Source organism: Lynx rufus, unplaced genomic scaffold, assembly GCF_022079265.1.
Source record: "Lynx rufus isolate CCGP_SWC_20201006 ecotype Redwood Valley unplaced genomic scaffold, mLynRuf1.p SCAF_6, whole genome shotgun sequence".
Classification (NCBI taxonomy): domain Eukaryota; kingdom Metazoa; phylum Chordata; class Mammalia; order Carnivora; family Felidae; genus Lynx; species Lynx rufus.
This window is the reverse complement of record NW_025814878.1, coordinates 96,088,320-96,107,483: the sequence shown is the minus strand read 5'-3', so window position 1 is coordinate 96,107,483 and position 19,164 is coordinate 96,088,320. Positions and strand designations below refer to the sequence as shown.

General features: G+C 45.5%; 1 protein-coding gene across 1 annotated transcript in view; it reads right to left on the bottom strand.

The window, feature by feature from the left end:
* Positions 1-19,164, bottom strand: part of TRAM2 (translocation associated membrane protein 2) — an 81,374-nt gene that overhangs the window by 24,184 nt on the left and 38,026 nt on the right. Inside the window, exon 2 of the mRNA XM_047102429.1 lies at positions 15,392-15,455. Within this exon, the coding sequence (XP_046958385.1) occupies positions 15,392-15,455 (64 nt within the window). The remainder of the gene's footprint in view (positions 1-15,391; positions 15,456-19,164) is intronic.

Here is a 19,164-nt window from a genome sequence, read left to right as displayed (position 1 = left end):
CTATTCAGCCTTAAAAAGGAAGGAAATCCTGTCACATGCTACAGCACAGATCAACCTACAGGATATCATACTAAGTGAAATAGGCCAATCACAAAAGACATACTGGATGATTCCATCCTATAAGGTAGAAGTAGTCAAAATCATAGGCACAAACCAGAATGCTAGGTGGGAGCTGTGGAGGGAATGGGGGCGTTGCTGTATAATAGCTACAAAGTTGCAGTTTTGCAAGATGAATAGGATTCTGGAGATCCCTTGCAGGACAATGTGAATGCATTTAACAGCTACTGAACACTTAGAAATGGTAAAGATCACAAATTCATCTTCTATATATTTAAATTAAAAAAAAAAACAACAAAAACCACCAGTGGCCACATGTGAGAAGTGCTCTGAAGTGGACCGAAGGTTGAGGGGGAATAAGAGGGAGCAGAAGCCTTGCTCTGAGGGACCTGAGCACAGCGCCCAGTGCAGTCGGTGCCCTGCACTCGGATAGTGGCACAGCGATGGGGAGAGGACACATCCACATAGAGGTGGGGGATGGGCCAGCCATAGGGAGTGGTTCTCAATGGGCAAGGAGAGCAGCTGACAACACGGGGTTGAGAGAGGTAAGGGATACCGGCCATCCTCAGGTCTCCCAGGGGCTTCCGTACCCCAGCCCAGCCCCCCAATGCCACCTCAGGGTCAACACAAGCCACTCACACCCTCCCCTTGCCCCACATCCTTACTGGTGATAATCTGCTCCTTTGAGGTCTTTCTCCTACAATCATAACGGGTAGCAGCATCCACAAATACGGAGAAGACATGCTCTGGTTCATACACATGATCTCTGGTGCTTTCCCCTTATCTGCTACTTTCCTACTTTTGATCAAAGCAGGCAAGTGATCTGGTTTGGCCCTTTCTGCTCTCCACAGAGCCATGGAGGCTGGGTGGATACTTTGTGAATACAAAGTATTCTTCCAGGAGGCTATAAACAAATCCCTGTTTCCGGCAGATTTTTCTTTTTTTTTTTGGTTGCTCACTAATTCTAATACAAACCCTCTCAGGACCCAGGCTGGGGTTCTTGCTCTTCAAGCACTGCCCGTCTTGCATGAGCTCTCAAAAAGGCTGGCAATGGTTTGGCAGAAACCTAGTATAATTTTTTCTGAAAAGTAACTTGCAACACATCTCTGAGCTATTAGACCAGGGAGGCCACCCTGGTTGTGAGTTGCAGCAAAATGCCGACAGGTACCAGGTGGGTAACCCAAACGAGCAAAGCAGTCTGGGTGTGGTAAGCTAAAACCTTTCGGCACAGAGGTCTGCTGGTTACCCAGGGAATATCTGCACGTCCACAGTATGCTTCCCACTGACTTCCTTCAACCATCGCACCTTCTTGGTCTATCATTCACATTTCTGCTTTGAGAGAGGGACACGTTCTTCTTTCTCCACCTTACTAAAAGAACAGTTAAAAGTGGAACACACAGTGACTGACAGGTAGTCTCACTGTCAGGGACACGCTGGAGGGGAGTCGGTAACTGTGGGAAACTGCACAGCGTGTGTCCCCCGGGGGAGACGAAGGAGTGGGGAAGTCGCTCCTCAGATACGGAGGCCGTGGGAGGGATACAGCCCAGTGTGTCCAGATTCTCGATATTCCAGAAGCAAAGAAAGACATCTTTACATGAAATCACTTGACTTAAAGATACTGCGCACAAATTCAAAATTTTAAAAAACACTTTATGGGCCAACACCAGACTGACCAGAAACAATGGACCTGCCGGGCCATGGTGACCATGGGCCACCAGTGTGTAAGCCCCAGGCAACATGACCCCTGACAACCTTCCAATAACAACATTCTGGGAGTCCCCTTCCTACACACCCCCATGGAGTATGTCGATATGCCCTTCTGTAGGCATTACTCTAGCTTTGGAAGAAAGTACCTTCAGTAACGATCTTCCAACTGTAGACGAGTTACTCAGCCCTCATCCAAAGTGGCTTCTGCTTGGCTGATCTCTGATCACAGTTTAAAAAGAAAGCTAGAGTAATCAATAACAGCCTTGGCTGTTTTGACCAACAGCCTCAGTCAGCAGCTGCCCCTTTATGGGAGTAACATTCTTATGGACATCCTGCTTTGCTTCCTATGACTAAGAGATACATTCCTGTTTCCTCTGGTGTCACCTGTAAGCAGCTTCTCTGGTCTGCCTCACATGTTCCCATCCCGTCCGGGTACTACTGTGCGGTCTCGGCCCTCCTCCCATGACTTGAGCTGGTTGGTGGCTGTCTGTAGCCATCCCATCCACCTCTTAGATCCTTGGAGTCTGGGCACCTGCCAACAAGACTTCTGGCCTTTGTGTGAAAAACTGGTTGCTCAAAGAGCATCACTGCCCCTCCTGGCTGCGTCTTTGCTCCTGGTTCCTTTCCTAATGCCTGCACATCTGGGTTTATAAGATGTACTTTCTGTTAGTTTCTGTGCTTATGGCCAACTCTGTTTCCGTGTTAGTGTGATGTTCTAAAAGAACTCAGATATGAAAAAAAAAAAAAAACCACCACAAGCAAAATCAAAAGGGAAATGATCATTTAAGGGGGAAATATTTATAATTCAGATCATAAACAAAGGACTAAGCTTGCTAATATGTAAAACACTTGATAATAAAAAGATCAAAAATCCAAAAGAAAAATGGGCAAAGGATACGAACAATTTATAGAAAAGATTTAAAAGATGCTCCACCTTACACAGAAAGGAAATGCAAATGAAAACTCCAATGAGCTGCCATTTCATACCCATCACATTGGCAAAGATCCACAGCTTGACAACATACTCTCGCTGAGGCTGTGGAGAAACAATCTCTCCTTCACACACCACTGATGGGGGTGCAAAATGGACCACCCCTTTGGAAGGGCAATTTGGCAATTCCTATTGAGATTACAAGCGCATCAACCCTTTGATGTGGCGACTCCACTTCTGGGAATTTATCTTGTGGTAATACCTGCCACGTTCACAATGACATGTGATGAGGTTATGCATGGCAGCACTGTTTTGAACAATAAACTAATGGAAGCAATCCAAGTTGTTTTCATCTATCAGGGGCAAGTTACATAGCCCATAGTTCTAATACACTGGGGCTATGCAAAGTGTGGCTGTGGACCAACAGCACTGGCATCACCTACGGGCTTGGAAACACGGGCTGTTGTGGATCTACCCCAGGCCTGCTGGATCAGAAACTCGGGATGGCCCAGGACTCCATGCTTAATGACACCTCCATGTGATTCTGATACATGCTAACATTTAAGAAGTGCTGATATGGGGCGCCTGGGTGGCTCAGTGGGTTAACCATCTGACTTCGGTTCAGGTCATGATCTCACGGTTCGTGAGTTCAAGTCCCACGTCAGGCTCTGTGCTGACAGCTCAGAGCCTGGAGCCTGCTTCGGATTCTGTGTCTCCCTCTCTCTCTGTCCCTCCCCTGCCCATGCTCTGTCTCTGTCTCAAAAAATAAAAAAAAAAAAAAAAAAAAAAGAAGTGCTGATATAAACAATGGGTCTGTTTTTTAAAATCAGAGAGGGGATGCCTGAGTGACTCCATCGGTTAAGCGTCCGACTTCAGTTTAGGTCATTATCTCATTGTGCACGGAGTTCAAGCCCCGCTTCGGGCTCTCCGCTGTCAGTGCAGAGCACGCTTCGGATCCTCTGTACTCCTTTCTCCCTGCCCCTCTCCAGCTCGTGCGTGCTCTCAAAAAGAAATAAAATTAAAAAAAGAAAAAAAATCAGAGAGAAACAAAGATCAAAAGCAGGGAAAACCAATCAGGAGATTTAGAAAGCAGACCCATGGTTGCTTTGGGTGGCGGTAATGGCTGGGAGTGCTGTATCCTGCTGTAGGTGATGGTGGCGTGGGTGCACATCTATGTACAAATTCACCGTGCTGTACCCTCAAGAACACGTATGTGTCACTGCAGGTGCTATACCTCAATAAAGTTTGTGACGAAAATGATGAAGCTCTCTACCCACTGACATAAAAGGATATCCAGCATACATTACTTAGTGAGGAAAAAAAGTTAGGCCCAGAACAGTACAGTATTCTACCAATTACATAAGAAAGAGAAGAAAAGAAATATGCGTATTTGTGTCTGCATAAAGCAACAGTGGAAGGCGGGGGATAAATCCAGGAAGGGCACACAGGAAACAACAGGGATTATCCACAGGGGATGCGAGTGTCAAAAGAAGAGAGTTCAGGGTGAGAACAAGACTGAATTTTTGGACATGTGAGCGTATTTCCTACTCAAAAAATAATTCTTCCGCTTTGTACAAATAAAATTTAAAAGTATCCATTTTTCCCACCTCGCTGTCTCTCCCCCAACCCTTTTTTTTTTTTTTTTTTTTTTTTTACCACAGGGACCCAGACAAAGCATGAAAAGACCTGAAGCTCATTTCTAATGCTGCCACTCGCCCACCAGGGTGGGCGTGATCCAGGGTCTCTCTGCCCTCAGTTACTCCTTTGGGACAATGAGGATAATGCCATCTACCTCTTCTCACAAAGCTCTAAGGATCAAGTGGATAACTGACTTATAAAGTGCTACACCAAAAGAGGAGATCATGCTGACCACTTCTATCAGAACCAGAAGCTAAAAGAACATAACTGTCACCGTGTACCACATACAAAGTACTCCCATCAGGGTGCTTATTTAGGATAAGGAATACAAACAACAACCATAAGCCACTTATTGAGCATGTGCTCTGTGCCTGGCACTGTAGTGAACACATCTTGTAAGCGGCATCATTCACCTCTCCCAGGAATCCTGAGTATTATACCCACTTTACAGACAGGGCAGCTGAGGTTAAGAGGTGGGAGTTAGTTAGGAGTGGGCTAAGACCCCAAACATGCTGCCAATGACAGGGGCTGAGGCCCATCGTTTATTCCGAGGCCTCCTTGCTTTCTGATTCCCCGAAGGCCATGCTAATATAAACAATGGCACGCCGAGGTGCCAGGGGAAGAGTGGGGTTGAGGACAGGCATGGGGCCCATGCCTCACAGGGCAACATTCTGATCTCCACTCTCACCCTGCGTGGCCAGGCCGCCAGGCCACACCGCCGCTGACCTCCCAAACTATAAGCATTACCATGGTTCTCACACACACTCGGCTGGTATGGGCCGAAATGTGGCTCCCCTCACCCTCCTGCCAAAAATGATTATGTTGAAGTCCTAACCCTTACCACCTCACAATGTGACCTCATTGGGACACGGGGTCTTTACAGAGGTCATCAAGTTAAAATGAGAACGTTAGGGTGTACCCTAATCCAATGTGACTGGTGTCCTTACAAAAAGGGGAAATCCGGAGGCACCTGGGTGGCTCAGTTGGTTAAGCATCCAACTTCGGCTCAGGTCATGATCTCGCAATTTCCAAGTTTGAGCCCTGCACTGGGCTCTCTGCCATCAGCACAAACCCTACTTTGGTCCTTTATCTCCCTCTCTCTCCGTCCCTCCCCTGCTTGTGCACTTTGTCTCACTCTCAAAAATAAATAAACGTTAAAAAAAAAAATCTTAAAAAAAGGGGCAGGGGGGATCTGGACACAGAGACACACACAAAGAGGATAGCCGTCTACACGCCAAGGACAGAGGCCTGGAACAGATCGTGGCTCAGAGCCCTCAAGCAAGCCAACCTGCCGACACTTTGATTTTGGAACTTCTAGCCTCCGGAGCTGTGAGACAATAAATTTCTGTTCCTTAAGCTACTTGGTCTGTAGTATTTTGCCATGGCAGCACTAGAGAAATACATACCCTTATACAATCCTTCCTCACATAGACCCCAACCCCGCCCCTGCCCACAAAATTAAAGATCTGGCCAAGGATCTTCAAGGTTACCATTTTATCCCCATCTTATATGGCTTGAGATAGATTTTCAACAATTTTCTAGTAAGATAGAAAGATAAGGAAAGGATACTTTCATGATGTAAAAAGATGCAGCAAAAAGAGAGAAGCATTAAAGAGACTTTGGAAATAAAGGGCCTAACTTGTGACTCGTTTTCTTGATGTATCATTTTTTTTTTTTTTTTAATAAAGCTATAACCCTCCCCGGGCCTTCAGGAAAGAAATAAAATAGTAAGTCCTAGGTGCCAAGCACACACTCAGCAGTTTACACACTGCAGTTTACACACATGAGGCTTCTATACACAACTCACCTGGGCAGACAACAATGCAGCACGTGGAGAATGCCTACAGGGAGGGAAAGCATGAACTTCAAGAGAAAACTTCATTGAGAGCCATAAAGGAAAAATAACTCCACAAGGATCCCATGCAAAAAAAAAAAAAAAAAAAAAGAAAGAAAGAAAAAGAAAAAAGAAAAATCTAAAATCACTGCTTTTTTCTCCCTCTGGGTAAAAAATAACAATGTCAACAAGCTCATTGTTAAATTAGGAACAAAAATTATTTCAGTAAGAACTGAATAAGAAAACAATTATCCTAGCTAGACAGAAGGAGGGATTTGATTGGGAAGGCCAGGAATGTGTAGAAGTGAAAACGCGGGGCAGGGTCTGGATCAGAGGGTGTGTTGGAGGGAAGGGAAAGAACAAGACAACTCACGAGGAGAAGAAACTAGGAGGATGGGAGAAAAGACAGCGGGAGGCTGCAGGTCAAAGACGCCATTGCCAGGCTTCCGGCTGGTGAACAATTAGCCACAGCAACTCGGGCTCCACTTACTTAAACCTCTGGAACCGTACCCGGAAGGGGAGGAATCCTCTGGGCTGTGGCAGGGAATTGGATTAAATCAAGTCTAGGCTGGAAGGGGGTCACCTCTGAGATGCTGTTTTCACTTTGTGAAAATTCACTGAGCTGACCACTTACGGTGTGTCCACTTTTCTACACAACTGTTATGCTGAGATAATACCTGTCCTGTTCTGAATGGATCAGCCCCAAATTCACACGTTGGGGTCCTAACGCCAAGATGAAGGTGTTACAGGTGGGGGCCTTTGGGAGTTGCTTATTATTAGGGAATGAGGTGAAGCCTTCATGTATGGGACTGGGGCCTTAGAAGGGAACTTACATAGCTCCCTGCCCCCCACCCCCTATCAGGACACAACAAGACGTTTGTGACTGGAAGAGGGCCCTCACCCGAACATGCTGGCACTCAGATCTCAGGCTTCTAGGCTCCAGACTTGGGAGAAATAAGTTTCTCTTGTTTAGAGACCACCTTCTATGCTATTCTGTTTGAACAGACCAAACAGAGTGAGGCAGCAAGTTTAACGTGTTTCAGTTCACTGGGGAAAAAAAAAAACAAAAACAAAAAACAGGTTTGGGGCTGGCTATCAGTCCTGGGTCAGAGGCCCCTCACTGTCTTTCAAATGGCTGACCAATAAGGCCAGGGACACTGGGGGCTGTGATTTATTTTCTCTTATTCATACAGACAAGACCTCAGGGCCAAAGGGAACCTTGGCAGCTGCTTGGACCATGGGGCCAGGACAGAGCTAGGTCTGTGCCTCCCTGGTTGGGTTTGCTCTCTCTCAGCTGCCCCATTTGGTAAACCCAGCCTTCCTCTGGCTTGTCTGGGCCCCAGTGCTGCATGGGGTGTGAGCAGCCCAGCCTTGGTGTGCCCCTGGGAATGTCTGTGTGCCTCAGCAGGAAAAGGATGGGGCCAGGCCAGGCGAGCCTCCAGTACCCTCCAGCTACGTTGGGCAGCTTTCTCTGCCCAGAGCCACTGCTTCCCACCCATCTCTTCCCTTTTGTCCCCCACAAGATTATCTTACAAAGAGGCACTCAGTCTGATATGTGATGCCAGTTTCAAGTCCATGGAACAAGCAGAAGACAAGACTAATTCCTGCCAGGCAGCCCAGGGAACAAACCCCACTCCGAGCCCTGGACAAAGACCTTCAGCTGAATGAAGCTTGCAAACCGTCTGTCTGAGGTTGTTTTGATGGGGCAGAGTGTCTCATCCCACCAGGGGTTAGGAGAACACGGCCAGGCTATCTTATGGGAGGTCCCTGGCCTTTGCATCTCTCCCTGCAAAAAGCTGCACAGCAACTGGTGGCAATAAAGCAGCTAGGACAAGAAAGCCAGGGATGTGTCCTTGTCACCTTTGAGGACCACAAAACAAACCTTTCTCTCAAAGAAGCCCTCACCCTCGGCGATTTAGTCCTAGGGGCACAGCAACAGGCTCAGGAACGTCAGAGCTACCACGACCCCTGCCCACGCAGGGGGCGCCCCAAACATGGCCATGACTTCTCAGGGAGCTACAGCCCAACTTGAAACCAAATCCAGCCCATGATACTGTTCACCCCCCTCCACTCCTCAGACCAAAGAGTTCTAGAAAAACCGAAATTGGAAGAGAACAGAAAAATGCAAATGATTCACAGGATTTAGCAAGTTTCCCTGTCTTACCTTCAAGGATGGAAGCAAAGGGTCGTTTGAAAGTCTGCCTGGTGCTTTTTACGCAGGGCAATGAGAACAGCGCTTTTAGTGTTCACAGGAATCACCTGTGGATCTCCTTAAAAAGCAAGATCTGATGCAGGTGTGTGGCAGGGCCCGGGGAGCCTGCATGTCTAACAAGTTCTCAAGTGATGTGAACGGTGTGGGTCCGTGGATCATTTGAGTGGCAAGCACTTAAGAGGACTCTCAGGGCTTCCTGTATTCAGGAAACACTTGAGATTGAGAGCATGACCATAGCTCTCAATTTTGCAGATGAAGGATGGAGACAACAAATGTTACAAATGTGATCCGCCCAAGATAATTCAGCAGTTCAGTGGCACAACCCAAGACAACCTTATAAATGCTCAGCCCATTTGGGGTCACCTGTTCTAGATCAGACGGAAAGCCAGCAGGCCTTGGGTCATTCAGCAAATCAGTGGCAAAGCCCAAAACAACCTTGTAAATGCTCAGCCCATTTGGGGTCACCTGTTCTAGATCAGACGGAAAGCCAGCAGGCCTTGGGTCTGCGTAAAGAATCAAACATCTTTTCCTGAGCCTTTATGTTCTGTATATTTCTGGCCACAACGTTACGCTCTGTGGTATTTTAATGAGAAAGAAGACTCAGTGTCTAATGGTACGACCAGAAACCAGACATCTTCTTCCTTGCCACAAGGCACTGGCACGTAGTTGCCAGATAAAATACAAGACGACCAGTTCAACTTAAATTTCAGACAGATAAAGAATAATTTTCTAGTATAATTATGTCCCATACACAATCTGGGATATACTCATACTGAAAAAGAAAGTATTCACTGTTTATCTGAAACTCAAATTTAACTGGCAGTCCTGGATTTTTGTTTGCTAAGTCTGGCAACCCTAACAGGGTAGCAAAATGGGAATAAGGACAGTAGGGATTTGGTAACAAGGGGCACTCTCTGCTTCACTGCTGTCGACGTTAAAGAAAAACACAAGGAAGCCAGCATGGCAGGCGTTTCACCAGGATGCACAACTTACTACGGCAACAAGAATGCCCATCTCCTCTTTAGTTCATCTCTCTGAACACGGCTTAATCTTCTCAACCAGCTCATTACAATGTGACAAAATCATACATGGAGGGCTGGTATTATTAGTTGAATTGCATCCCCGCAAACTCCTATGTTGGAAGTCCTAACCCCAGCACTTCAGAATGTGACCTTATTTGGAAATAGAATCAGTAGCAGCTGCAATTAGTTAAGATGAGGTCATAGTGGAGTAGAATGCCCTTAATCTAATATGACTGATGTCCTTATAAAAGGGGGAAATGCGGATGCAGAGACTGACATGCACGCAGAGCAAATGCCACATGAAGACTGGTGTTCTGATGCCACGAGCTTCAGGACCGAGGGCTGGAGCAGACCTTGCCCCAGAGCCTGCAGAGGGAGCATGGCCCTCCTGATGCCTTGATCTTGGACTTCTTGCCTCCAGAACTGTGAGACAATAAATTTCTGTTGTTAAGCCACTCAGTTTGTGGCACTTTTGTGACCTCAGCCCCATGAGCAGATGCTGGCAGCTGGGAGGAAGGGAAGAGAGGACAGAGACGAGAAACCCATCAACATTACCATTAGCTATTTTCTGTCAAACCTGAAAACTTCAGCTGAGGGAAGACACTGGGATTCAGAAATAGTAGGCTGCTTTGTGTGAACACAGCCACTGCCCTACTAAAATTCAAACTTAAATGTCGAATTGAGCAACTTACACACGATTTAAAGAAGAAACCTTAGAAATAAGAAACCCTTACCCAGGTTACACAAAAAGGATACGTTCCCAAGCACCCTCAGTCTTAAAGACATTTGGGAGGGGGGTTCTAAACCTTGCAACCTCAACAGACCCGTTATTGTGAACCGCTGTTTTCCCATGAGAAGTCTGCTTTCCTCCTGTACTTACAAACCAAACATGACCACACCGAGCTGGTGACTAAGGAGGCCAATGCAAAATTAAGCAGGCTATTCTGATTTCATTGCCTCTCTTGATTATTTGCTTGTCATATTTCGTATAACCCCAAATGGCAAGATTTAAACAAAAGATACACTATCTAACAATACTTTATCCTCTCTTTCCAAAGTAACTGAAACCTCCTCAATTCAGAATGGATTCTAATGGACCCTCACCTTTACCCAGGCCTCGCTGTGGCCCGGAGGGGCAGGCCAGGAGCAGAATTCAATAACCGCACCCAAGAAAAATGCCAAACCCAGCTGGCTCCTGCCACGCTGGCCTTCGCTCAGTCACCAGAATGGGCCAAGATATTTGTTTCTCACTTGAGGCCTCTGCACATGCTAATCCCTATGCATGGAATGTTCTTTCTTCTGCCTGGACCCTCTCCCTGTGTCCCAACACAACTGGCCACACCTACTCGGCTCTAACATCAGCTTCTCAGCAGCATCTTCTGTCCTTACCTTTTCATTTTTCTTTATCACATAAGCCTGTCTATTCCCTTCACCACCCCTACCACAACCATAATTTTTTATTGTTTACTTGTTTATTATCTATCCCTCCCTAATAAATGGTGAGCTCCATGAGTCAGAAATCAGACATGTTTTGAGAACAAAAATAGACAAAAAGGTCAATGGAACAGAATAGAGAACCCAGAAATAAACCCACACTTACATGGCCAATTCATCTATGACAAAGGAGGCAAGAATATACAATTGGGGGAAAGACAGTCTCTTCAATAAATGGTGCTGGGAAGACTGGACAGCTACATGCAAAAGAATGAAATTGGACCACTTTCTTACACCACACACAAAAATAAACTTAAAATGGATTAAAGACTTAAAGGTGACACCCAAAGCCATAAAAATCTTAGAAGAGAACACAGGCAGTAATTTCTCCGCCATCAGCTATAGCAGTATTTTTCTAGATATGTCTCCTAAGGCAAGGCAAACAAAAGCAAAAGCAAACTATTGGGACTATACCAAAATAAAAAGCTTCTGCACACCAAAGGAAACAGTCAACAAAATGAAAAGGCAACCTACAGAATGGGGAAAGGTATTTGCGAGTAATAAATCTTGTAAGGGATTAATATCCAAAATATATAAAGAACTCCTACACCTCCATGCCAAAAAAACAAATAATCCAATTAAAAATCGGTAGAGAACCTGAATAGACATGTTTTCAAAGAATATAGACAGATGCACACCAGACATGTAAAAAGTAGGTCAACATCACTAATTATCAGAGAAATGCAAATCAAAACAATGAGAGAATACCTCACACTTGTCAGAATGGCTAGAATCAGACAAAACAATACCAAGTGTTGGTGAGAATATGGTGAATAAGGGAACACTTGTGCCTTATTGGTGGGAATGTAAATTGATGCAACCACTGTGGAAAACAGCATGGAGGTTCCTCAAAAAATTAAAAATAGAAATACTATATGGTCCAATAATTCTACTCGATATTTGCCCAAAGAAAGTGAAAACACTCATTCAAAAAGATATATGCATCCCTATGTTTATTACAGCATTATGTACAATAGCCAAAACATGGGAGCAACCAAAGTGGTCATCAATAGATGAACAGACAAGGAAGATGTCATATATAAACATATGTATATGTATATAACCAATATACAGAGAGAACAGAATATTACACAGCCATAAAAAAAAAAAAAAAAAAAAAGGATGAGATCTCAGGGGTGCCTGGGTGGCTAAGTCAGTCGAGTGTCCAACTCTTGATGTTGGCTCGGGTCATGATCTCACAGTTGTGGGATCAAGCCTCGCATCAGGCTCCGCACTGAGCATGGAGGCTGCTTGGGATTCTCTCTCTTCCTCTCTCTCTGCCCCTCCCCTGCTTGTGCTCGCTCACTCTCAAAATAAACTTTTTTTTTTTTTTAAAAAGGATGAGATCTTGCCATTTATGACAATAAGGACGGACCTAGAGGGTACTATGCAAAGTGAAGTAAGTCAGAGAGAGACAAATTTCATATGATGGTTACCAGAGTGGAGAAGGGAAGAGTATGGGCAGAATGGGTGAAGGGAAGGGGGAGATAAAGGCTTCCAGTTATTTAATGAATAAGTCACAGGAGTAAAAGGTACAGCACAGAAAATACAGTCAGTCAATGGTACTGTAATAACGTTGTACGGTGACAGATGATAGCTACACTTGTGATGGACATAGCATAATATATAAACTTGTGGAATCACAAAGTTGTACACCTGAAACTAACGTAACATTGTGTGTCAACTATACTCAAATAAAAAAATTGAAAAATTAAAAATAAAAGTAAAAACTACAACCTTTATTTCACTTCACTGTCTTCTTGCTTGTTCATAGTTTCTAAGAACTCAGATGTAATTCTTACCTCTATGTTCATCTATAAAGAAGTCGTACCCCTCCCAGACTGTTTCTTAATAAAAATTTAAAATAGCCATTTCTTAAAAGAAAGAAAGAAATCAGACATGTTTTAGAAACTCCTTACCACCCAGGGCTTGGAGCTCAGGAGGCACACAAACATTTGTGGGGATTGATCAATTAATTAATTATTTAAAACGAATGAATGAGAGCATGCTATGATCAATAGCGGCATACTTCCAAATCCTGCCGGGAAGTTCTGTATGCTCAGAGGCTCCAAGTTCAGCCCTGGAGCATGCGGTCTACTTTCTCATCCCAGCTGGAGATGGATTCTTTTAGGATATTACTTGTCTGCTAATTTCTCTGGGAAAGTTTCAAACTCAAAAATCAACCCTCTGATCATGCTCTAGCTTTATAAACACAGGCATCTCATTTTATTGCACTTTGCAGACACTGCATTTTTTACAAATTGAAGGCTTATGGAAGTCCTGGGTCCAGCAAGTGAACTGGCACCATTTTTCCAACAGCATTTGTTCACTGGTTTGTGTGTCACATTTTGGCAATTCTCAAAATACTTCAAAGGTTTTCATTATTATGTTTGCTACTGTCATCCATGATCGGTGATTGTAAGTCGCTGAAAGCTCAGATGATGGTTAGCATTTTGCAGCAATACACTATTTTTTACTTGAGGTAGGTACGCTGCTTTTCAGACATAATGCTACTGCACACTTAACAGACTACAGTATAGTGGAAACACAGCGATTATATGCACCAGGAAACCAAAAAATTCATCTGATTTGCTTTACTGCGATACTCATTTTATGACAGTGGTCTGGAACTGAACCCGCAATATCTCCGAGGTCTTTTCTATAATAAAAGCATACCCTGGTCACATGCACATCAGCTGTTGTAGTCCCCAGGACAATACTTTCTCATGGTAAATTAATAAAGCAGTGTTGGGTTGTGATCTGGCAGCCCATATAAATGGACTTCAGGGAGAAATGTGATGAAAATACCAACACAACATTTGATAGCTGGATCTCTCTTTATAAATTAATAAATTGGCATTCTAACATTAACAAAAAAGAAAAAGGCTGTCCATTTTATATTTGGAAAAAAACAAAAAACAAAAAATAGGACTTATGGGTCATTAGAATTAGATGACCGAGGGCATTTTGGCAATGCAAATACACAACCTACAACCTTTAAAATGTACATAGCACTTGACCCAGAAATTCCAGTAATAGGAATTCATCCTGAGAAGATAATCACAAATGCATGTAAAAATTTAGTCCCAAGAATGTTTACTGTAGCTCTGTTTACAACAGAAACTGGAAGCTTAAATATTCAATCATACGGGGTTGAATGGATAATTTGTGGTAATCCCTACTAAGAATAATCTGCGAGGGCGCCTAGGTGGGGCTTAGTTGATTGAGCGTCCGACTTTTGATTTTGGCTCAGGTCATGATCCCAGGGTCATGGGATCGAGCCCTGTGCTGCTTTCCAAGGTGATTTTTACCTTCCTGTGTTTATCCGCATTTTATAAATTTCCTCTGGGAGTCATTTTGAAAATATGTTTCCATACAAGGAATTTTAACCAGTCACAAAAAGACAAAAACTATATGATTCCACCTACATAAGGTACCTAGGATAGTCAACTTCACAGAGACAGGAAGTAGCATGGGAGTTGCCAGGGGTTGGAGGGAAGGGGTGGGGGGTGAAGTGTGGAGTTACTGTTTAATGGGTACAGAGTTTCAGTTTTGCAAGATGGGTGGTGGTGATGGTTGCACAACAGTGTGAATGTGCTTAGTGCCCCTGAACTGTACGCTTAAACAGGGTTAAGATGGTAAATTGTATGTTATGTTAAATTTAGCACAACGTTTTTAAAAACAGAAAAAAAGCTAAAAAAATTTAAATTAGTAAATGGTAAGTACCACTGGATCTAGCGGTGTGTTAGTTATTAGGACTTTCAAGAGACAGGAGTAGGTAGTGTAACATGGTGTCTCAACTATACTTCAATTAAAAAAAAAAAAAAAGCGTGAGGGACAGGAGTAGAGAAGGCGGAACCTGACCTTGGACCACGTGGCACTGAGCAAGACAATCCAGTGTGCCCACCAGGGCTGGGGTGTGCTTTGGGACCAGCGAGCGTTTGCCGTGTCTCCTGACTGCCAGTGCTGGCCACGGTGTTTCCTATCTCTTCCTTCACCAGCATTGGGTTTTCCTGCTCTCCTGCTAGTGTCTCTCACTTTGATCCTCAGGTGAAGGAATTGATTTGGCTGCCCCCAAAGCATGATTTCCCCAGAGTCTGGCTACAGAAACTATATCCTCTGTATGCCACGGGTTAAGGGATTTGCCCCCAGAGTCCTTCAGCTAGGCAAAGAAGAGAATCTCACCTTAAAGTCAAGTCAATTCACCTCTGTATTACTGAAGAAAGAAGTAGGTTCAGCAAACAAAAATTTCCCCTTTCTTCACCGAGAGGACACCCAGGGCTTTGCAACTGAAAGGGAGGTGCAATGCCTGCTTCCTGGTGGTGGGGGACCTGAGAACCCCAAGATTGCAGAGCCACAGGGCAAGGGCTGTGCGTGGCCTGCAGCTGCATCTTAACGGTCCTACAATGGTGGATGCTGAGCTTCAACATCTGAAAAGTCCAAGTCCTTCAGAGTTAACAGGGCCAGGGAGAGACAGAGACTAGTGCTTTCCTTACCTGCTGTAGGCACGCTAACGTTATACTGAGGTAAAATAAATAGGAAGGCAGTCTTGGCGGTGACCTGTAAAATAAAGGGAAAATGTTCCAATTTAGTTTCTTGGTCACATCAAAAGAAACAAGTGGATCCTGCTACCAGCCCCCAGGGCCCACCCCTTTTGCATCTCGGACCCACAGACCTGTCCAATGAAGGGTTTCACCTAAGGAGGAGTTTGCACTGTTTGTTTCTCCATTTACCTTTAATGACAAGCCTCCCAATACCTGCACTAAAACCCAACAAAACAGCGTGGGGCCCTGCACAGTATCTAGACTTGGACCCACTGAGGGTGGAAACGAAACAAGCTGTGCTTGGCAGCCGAGGGCTGTACAAATCTGCCTGCCATTCATTCAAGTATGTATTAAGTTCATTCTAGGTACCCGGCGTTTTGGATTGCAGAAACTAACAGGAAATGAGGACACGGACTTCAAGAAGCTTCAGACCTAGCTGGGGTTCCCCCCAGCGCACAGGCTAACGGCACACTGGACAGCAGCCCCAAAAGTCTACACCTGAGCTTCAGAAACAGAGAACTCCAGCTGCTAATTTCACATCCAGTGTGTTGCGGGACACGGGACAAGACATAATGCCCCCCACTGCTGGCTTGTTTATTTTGAAAGCTGCCTTTAAATAAAATCTTGTGTTGTGAAAAATCTATTGTTGTCACCTGGTTATTAATAACCAAATCAGTACCCTGGCAATTCAGCCTGCAGAGAAGAGATGACAAAATGTGGGGATTCAAAGCTTGGACTTCAAGGATAACTACCTGGGTTCAAATGCTGCCTCGGCCATTCGCTAGGTGTAACCTTACACCCGAGCCTCAGTTTCCCTGTCCACAAAAATCAGGGACATTTGTAATATCCCAGCTTGTAATATCTGGGTAGCGCTGGCCCAACTGTGGGTGTGGTTGAAGGCTCCCCAGATGTTTCTGATGTGCAGCTGGGGCTCAGAAGTACCATCCACACTGTTGTGGAGCAGGGGAGGAGGCCAGGTGAGGAGGGGGGCCCTGGATACGCCTCAGCAATAAAGACTTGCTGGTTCTCCTCTAAATAGAAAGGTTTGAAGGCTGCACCATGGGTGTGGGGGAAACACACTGGGCATGGCAGAAAGTAGCGTGGAACCAAGACCCTCCCCGGGTGGACTCCCAACACACCCAGAGGGAGGTGACTGTCCGTGGCCACTCTCCCCATCACCGAGACCCACTCCTCTGCAGTGGGGTGTCATTTGCTCTTTGCACACAGCGATGCACAAGCCTTCTCATGTATTTGTGCTGTTGTCTTGGACATGTTCTGTCATGCTCACAGGGAAAAAGTCAAGTGAGACTAGGGATAAGAAGGCGCTCTGGAAAACACAAAGCCCTATCCAAATCCACAGGTCTTCCCCCACCTCCATCCCCAAATCTATCTTATTACTGTGGTCCACAAAACCTTTTTCAGGATGTTCCCAACGTCCCTTCTAGTCCAATGGCCTATATTTTTTTTGTAAAAAATGTTTTCATTATTTATTTTTGAGAGAGAGAGAGCATGGGCAGGGGAGGGGCAGAGAGAGGAGGGGACTGAGGACCCGAAGCAGGCTGCTGGCTGACAGCCCAGAGCTAGACGCGGGGCTCAAACTCACAAACTGTGAGATCGTGACCTGAGCCTAAATCAGAAGCTCAAGTGACTGAGCCACCCAGGTGCCCCCAATTGCCTGTATTTCTTTAGAACAGAGGGACACTGGTTTAGCCAAAATGTGGTACCCATTACTTTTCCTTTTGGGGGTTTTAGCCCCTCTCATTTTGTATCCTACTTCTGTTACATCCCCCCTCCCCAAATTCTATTGATCAGAATCTCATTTATCCATCATAGTCCAGCTCAACTATAGCTCTCCACCAAGCCCCCCCCCCAGCTGCTCAGAGTGGAATGCTTTCTTCCGCTGTGCCCCCCAGCATACCACCTTTTCTGTCTATGCCTTTACCTGTCAGGTGCCACTCCCTGTACATAGGGACTAACCCAGATGCACAAGGAAGGCCTCAGTAACTGCTCACTGGACATGATGGAAAATCAAAAGCTGAGTCTGCGCTGGCCTGCTTCACTCAACTGTTCTGTTCCCACTCTTTAGCAGGAGCTGCCCCAGTGCTGTCACGTTGGTGGTCCTCTGTCACCTCTCTGTCACCCACAGCTTTTCCTTGACACCATCTGGCTGCTACACCAGCTGAACGCATGATGTCATGAAGCCCCACACCACTCCAGCCACGGTGGTGTCTCACTGCAGGCAGCTGTTAGGGATGTGGCGATGAGAGTTATTAGTAGGGCTCAGGCGTCGGTGTATGACGTGTTGGTCGTGTACCTGACCCTACTCACACTGGTCATCCGTGACCCAACTGCCTGACTCTATACTGTCCGCCATGACTTCTTTTGCGAGTAAGCTTTGTCTTCTCAGGCTGAAATCCCCCCAAGGGAAGATGAGGAAGCCAGAGGAAGCAGAAGGGAAGACAGAGGAGAAAGGCAGGCAGACAGGCACAAAACCAAACTACATATGTTCTAGGCACAAATCTCCATTCAGTTTCATCCAGGAAACACATCCATCTCTTAACTTCATGGAGTGGAGTGGACCTCCATGAGGTTTTGGCTGACCAGGATCCACTCCCTGCTCCCTGAGGGCATCACCTCTCCCCAGCTGTGTGTGTTTTATGTGTGTACACGCACACATGCATGTTTGGGGATTACCCTGATGACCACCTTCCTCCTGGAGGGATGACAAGGCCAGGCCCTCTCCCCTGGACAGAAGACCAGCCAATCAGATACCTTCTCCTGGACTCAGAAACTTGGGCAGGAATGTAGGAATTGCTGGTCAGTGCCGGGTGCCTAACCAGATTCTTCCTCTGCAGCTCCCACCGCCCTGCCCTGGAGTGCCCCAGACCCTCATCAACTGCATGAACCCCCAGAGAGCTTCCTTAAGTTGGCCAGAGTCCATTCCGAAGACACATTATAGTTCCATGTATCGAGTACTGGTGTTCAACTCTAGCTCACACATTTGAATTCCTAGGTAAGCTTTTAAAATGTCTATGCCTGGGCCGCCCCCAGTCCATTAAACCTCATCCTTCGTGGCATCAGCATGTCGCTAAGCTCCCCAGAGCGCTCCCACGTGCAGCCAAGTCTGCAAGGCCACTCACGCAGAGACTCGCCTTCACCACCTTGTCTAAGCAAGGCTGTCAGGCTCTCTATCTAGGAACTTTTCCTGTGCCCTTCACAGAATTTAATTAATTTATGTCTTAAGTACATTTTTATTTTAACTTCTAAAGAAACGTACGTACTTTAAAAAGCTGAACAATTCAGGGGCACCTAGGTAGCACAGTCAGTTAAGCATCCGACTCTTGATTTCAGCTCAGGTCACAATCTCACGATCTGTGGGCTCAAGCCCTGCGTGGGGCTCCACGCTGGCAGTATGGGGCCTGCTTGGGATTCTCTCTCCCTCTCTTTCTGCCCCTCCCCTGATCTCTATCTCTCTCAAAACAAATAAACTTTAAAAAAAAAAAAAAAGGGACCAATTCAGAAATATGTAAAGTAAAAACCTACCACCCTCTCTGTGTTCTTTGCTTTCCTACCTTCTGCAGCCCATATTCATGTCTCCCTCTGTATGTTCGATGCCAATTCTGTGAGAGCTTTTCCTCTGCATGTATCTTATTTGGAATTTATTACCTTTTATTTTGACATTACAACTTGAATTGTGTTTATATAACTTGACGCAAGGGATGAAA